The sequence below is a fragment of the Hemibagrus wyckioides genome, linkage group LG06 (assembly GCF_019097595.1).
Source record: "Hemibagrus wyckioides isolate EC202008001 linkage group LG06, SWU_Hwy_1.0, whole genome shotgun sequence".
NCBI classification, from domain to species: Eukaryota; Metazoa; Chordata; class Actinopteri; order Siluriformes; family Bagridae; genus Hemibagrus; species Hemibagrus wyckioides.
This window is the reverse complement of record NC_080715.1, coordinates 45450023-45455022: the sequence shown is the minus strand read 5'-3', so window position 1 is coordinate 45455022 and position 5000 is coordinate 45450023. Positions and strand designations below refer to the sequence as shown.

At 45.6% G+C, this 5000-nt stretch overlaps 2 protein-coding genes across 4 annotated transcripts in view; both read left to right on the top strand.

Annotated features, from left to right (window-relative positions):
* LOC131354528 (heparan sulfate glucosamine 3-O-sulfotransferase 5-like) overlaps positions 1-2368 on the top strand; it is a 12143-nt gene extending 9775 nt beyond the window's left edge. For all 3 annotated transcript variants that reach the window (XM_058392281.1, XM_058392283.1, XM_058392282.1), the window contains 2 exons: positions 1-2; positions 84-2368. The exon at positions 1-2 is cut by the window's left edge and continues 99 nt beyond it. In XM_058392281.1, coding sequence (XP_058248264.1) covers positions 1-2; positions 84-984 — 903 coding nt within the window. In that variant the 3' untranslated portion in view covers positions 985-2368. The remainder of the gene's footprint in view (positions 3-83) is intronic.
* Positions 2369-2707: 339 nt separating this feature from the next.
* LOC131354527 (histone deacetylase 2) overlaps positions 2708-5000 on the top strand; it is a 13078-nt gene continuing 10785 nt past the window's right edge. The window contains exons 1-7 of the mRNA XM_058392280.1: positions 2708-2844; positions 3586-3698; positions 3796-3913; positions 4002-4076; positions 4182-4320; positions 4414-4555; positions 4737-4829. Coding sequence (XP_058248263.1) covers positions 2790-2844; positions 3586-3698; positions 3796-3913; positions 4002-4076; positions 4182-4320; positions 4414-4555; positions 4737-4829 — 735 coding nt within the window. The 5' untranslated portion in view covers positions 2708-2789. The remainder of the gene's footprint in view (positions 2845-3585; positions 3699-3795; positions 3914-4001; positions 4077-4181; positions 4321-4413; positions 4556-4736; positions 4830-5000) is intronic.

The window sequence follows — 5000 nt, the reverse complement described above, 5'->3', positions numbered from 1 at the left end:
AGGTGAGATTTAACTCCGCCCACATTCCACACCTCATGCACCTGAGTTTGTAATGACATCGTCTCTCACTGCTCCCCCTCCAGAGTGCAGGTGGTTTGTCCCACTGAGAACATGACATGCGCTGCTGGTGTTTCAGTTCAGCATGAACAGGGCGTGTTGTATGTGCAGCGCAGGGGCGGAGTCACAAGAGGACACCTGGTGCAGCAGCTTCCACATGCCATCATCATTGGAGTGAGAAAAGGAGGAACTCGAGCTCTGCTGGAGATGCTCAGCCTACACCCTGCAGTGGTCAAGGCCTCACAGGAAGTGCACTTCTTTGACAGCGATGAGAATTATGGGCAGGGTTTCACCTGGTACCGCAGCCGCATGCCGCTTTCCCTTATCGATCATGTGACGATCGAGAAAAGCCCTGCCTACTTCACCACAGAGAAGGTTCCGGAGCGGATATTCAGGATGAACGCGTCCGTGAAGCTGTTGCTGATCGTGCGTGATCCTGTCACCCGAGCCATCTCCGATTACGCACAGGTCCTGGAGGGCAAGCATCGGAAAAACAAAACATACCCTGGGTTCGAGTCGCTTGCCCTCGACGGCGCCACCCGCAGCGTGAACACGAAGTACAAAGCCGTGAGCTCCAGCGTCTACACCAAACACCTGGAGCACTGGCTCCACTTCTTCCCCGTTCAGCAGCTCCACGTGGTGGACGGAGACCGGCTGATCTCGGATCCTCTCCCAGAACTCCAGATGGTGGAGAAGTTCCTGAGCCTGACACCTCGGATCAGCCGTGACAACCTGTACTTCAACGCCACGCGTGGGTTCTACTGCCTCCGCTCAGAACGGAACCGGGTCAGGAGATGTCTGGCAGGAAGTAAAGGCCGCGCTCATCCACACGTCCGTCCAGCCGTACTGGACAAACTCAGACTATACTTCCATCCGTACAATCAGAAATTTTACCAAATCACTGGAAGGACATTCAACTGGCCATGACCACACACACACACACACACTCACACACTCCAACTGAGAGACTCACACAGTGAAATGATTTATTATTATTATTATTATTATTATTATTATTATTACAACTAACTGGACACACAACCCCTTTAAACATCATGTCCACATGGGGTCATGCAGCACAGATTAGTGAACATATTTCTTTAGATTTCTGAAAGCAGTAATAACAGCAGCACTGTATAAACACCTAATAGATTAAATAACACACTCTCGTGTTAAATCTATAACACAGCCTCATGTGGCCAGACAAGACCGACAGCAGGAGCTCTGGACTCCACAGTGGACTCCAGATAAATGTGTAAAGCAGCCGATCTCAGTTTGTTTTGTTCATCATGGTGTTCTGGGGTGTGAGAAAGTTAAGTGAGACTATACCAAGAACTGGACATCATTTGGAAAATCCGGCGTTTAGCTGATCCTCATAAGGGCTCATTGTCATTTCTTTCTTCCTTCTTCCATTAGCGTAGCGTCTCAACGGCTTTACTCCAGACAGATCACTAAAAATGTGAAACCATCATCTCCTGGAAGTCCTGTAGTACACCACTGACCGGACAATGACTTCTCCTGAAGTGTTTCAGATTTTGTGAGCTGTATGGATCAGATGTTCAGCTCAGGCGTGAGGCTGAGAATACTATAACACTGACTCTGGTGGCTTAGCAGTCTAGCTTAATGCTAAGAAAAGAAAAACACAATCTACGTTTCCATACCACCTCATCAAGGTTCTTTTTAATTTATTATTTTATTTTTCTTAAAAAGGTTCAGCTTATTAAAATGTTTATGGACATAGCTGAAGGAAACGCAAACTATTTATTAATTCATTAAGTGCTGACATTTCCTAGACCAATGCACCGGTCAGAGACGTGCGCATCCCGAAACCCGTTGCTATGGTTACCTTTATGTCGGTCATCACAATTTCAGGAGAGACTCAGGGAAATGATCATTTATCAGGTTTTACTCCTGTATATAAACACTCCTGAATCTTTACAGTGTGTTCTCCTGAGCAGAACAGAGAACAAAACTTTTATTAAAGTAAAAATAAACAGACAGAGCTCTCCCTTTATAATCGCTTCAGGTCAGCACAAACTTCTTATTTTTTCTCATTTATTTCCACCCATGGTATGTTGTTATAACTGTGTAATATCATAATAATATACCGGATTATTAATAAACCCTTGTGCCCCTCTCTGTGAGAGCCCCTGTTACTCAGATCCACTGTTACCCTTGTCCGTCCACCTGAGGGCAGCTGAGCTAAGGTGTCTGACCTCCCAGAACCATGACCTGGTGTCAGAGGTGTGCTGACCTCCCAGAACCATGACCTGGTGTCAGAGGTGTGCTGACCTCCCAGAACCATGACCTGGTGTCAGAGGTGTGCTGACCTCCCAGAACCATGACCTGGTGTCAGAGGTGTGCTGACCTCCCAGAACCATGACCTGGTGTCAGAGGTGTGCTGACCTCCCAGAACCATGACCTGGTGTCAGAGGTGTGCTGACCTCCCAGAACCATGACCTGGTGTCAGAGGTGTGCTGACCTCCCACTCCTGTGGAGATTAATATTATTTATTATTTTAAATGAACTTCCTGTTCACCTGCAGCGTCTCTGCTCCATAACAATGAAAGAGAAAGAGCATCTCGGCCACGCCTCCCTGATTTCCATTCGCCCCGCCCATTAATGATCAGTTTTTTTTTTCTTTACTCTGTTCCGCCTCACACACACACACACACACACACACACACTCTCTCTCTCTCTCTCTCTTTATTCTGCGTGTGGGTATTAAAGTCATGGCGTTCACTCTGCACGGTGCGGTGAAGAAGAAAGTCTGCTATTATTACGACGGTGAGCTTTTGGTCCTGTGTGTCTATCTTACCTTAGCTTCTTAGCTTAGCCTAGCTTAGCACAGCCAACAAAGAGGCGTTTTTATCCCGCTCGAGATTCGGCACGTCTCTTGCGAGTAGTTCCAAATCACGGGGGATTTGTCGAGTCAACAGCCAATCACAGCTTTAGCCAATCCTCGACCAGAAAGGTAGACGGGTTAGCCAATCCTAACACAGGGGGCGGGATTTTGTTAAATATGGGTAGGAAAAAAAACACCGTCCTAAAAACAAAATGGTTAGCGGTAAATAAAGATTGCTGAGGATTATTACTTGAAATGATATGGAGATAAATTCAATTATATTCTGAAATGAGTTAAAATATATTTAGAGTGGACTAAAATGATTTCAAAGCCTAAATATGGTTTAACGAGGTAAATTAGCAGCACTGAGGCTAATGCTAATGGTTCATTGTGTCTCCTAAACCTGTATAATATAATTATTAAATTAATAAAGTACAATAAAAAAGTGAATAAATGTTATTGGCCATATATGTATGTTTTATTGGTTTGTGTGTGTGTGTGTGTGTGTGTGTGCAGAATGTCAGATTTAACAAGAATTAATTAAACATGAATAATAAAGTGAAGGTGTGGTTAAAGTTTCCTTAATGTTTCTACTATTTATTTTAATTAAATATTAAATACAGAGGAACTAAACTGGTGTGTGTGTGTGTGTGTGTGTGTGTGTGTGTGTGTGTGTGTGCCAGGTGATATTGGTAATTATTATTATGGACAGGGTCACCCCATGAAGCCTCACCGAATCCGCATGACACACAACCTGCTGTTGAACTACGGCTTATACCGGAAGATGGAGATATATGTCAGTGTCTCACACACACACACACACACACACACATACGTACAGACATACATACACACAGACAGACCTGCACATTTACTCTGTGTGTGTGTTACAGAGGCCTCACAAAGCAACAGCAGATGAAATGACAAAGTACCACAGTGATGATTACATCAAGTTCCTGCGCTCCATCAGACCAGACAACATGTCCGAGTTCAGCAAACAGATGCAGCGCTGTGAGAAACACACACACACTCACTGAGTGTTATGATGCTGTAATTGTAGTTTGTGCTAATCTGTTTCTTGGTGTGTGTGTGTGTGTAGTTAATGTGGGTGAGGACTGTCCGGTGTTTGATGGACTCTTTGAGTTTTGTCAGCTCTCCACAGGTGGTTCAGCAGGTCAGTGAGGTCATCGGTCACTCTCAGCTCTTCTGTCTGTTTTAACACCTTACAGTTTGGTTGTGTGTATGTGGTGTGTAATTATGTGTGTGTGTGTGTGTGTAGCCGGTGCGGTGAAGCTGAACCGACAGCAGACCGACATTGCGGTGAACTGGGCCGGAGGTTTACACCATGCTAAGAAGTCAGAAGCGTCCGGATTCTGCTACGTTAATGACATTGTTCTGGCCATACTGGAGCTGCTCAAGTAAGCCCCGCCCCCTGAGGTGGAATACTGAATGGTCAGTGTGTGTTACTCAGGGAGTGTGGATGATGTCATGATGAGGTCATTCGGTTGCAGGTACCACCAGCGGGTGCTGTACATCGACATTGATATTCACCATGGCGATGGGGTGGAGGAGGCGTTCTACACCACTGACCGTGTCATGACCGTCTCCTTCCACAAGTACGGAGAGTACTTTCCTGGAACTGGAGACCTGCGGGTACACACACACACACATATACACACACACACACATGCACACACACACACACACACATACACATACATACACTTATATATACACACATATACAAATATATTCTCTCTCTCTTTCTCTCTGCATTACCACTTGTGTAACATTACATAGCACTGATAGTGTGTGTGTGTGTGTGTGTGTGTAGGATATCGGGGCAGGTAAAGGTAAATACTATGCAGTGAATTTCCCTTTGAGAGATGGAATAGATGACGACTCGTATGAACAGATCTTCAAACCTGTGAGTACACACACACACACACACACAGCGAGGGTTAGTGTTTAAGGGTTTAAGGCAGGGGTCCCCAGACTTTTTCCTTCTTCAAATGTGGGTGGGGTCGTCTGTACCAGTGGGGGCGGGGTCAGCCTGTACCAGAACACAGGCCGGAGTGACTACTAGTTCTGTAACTCA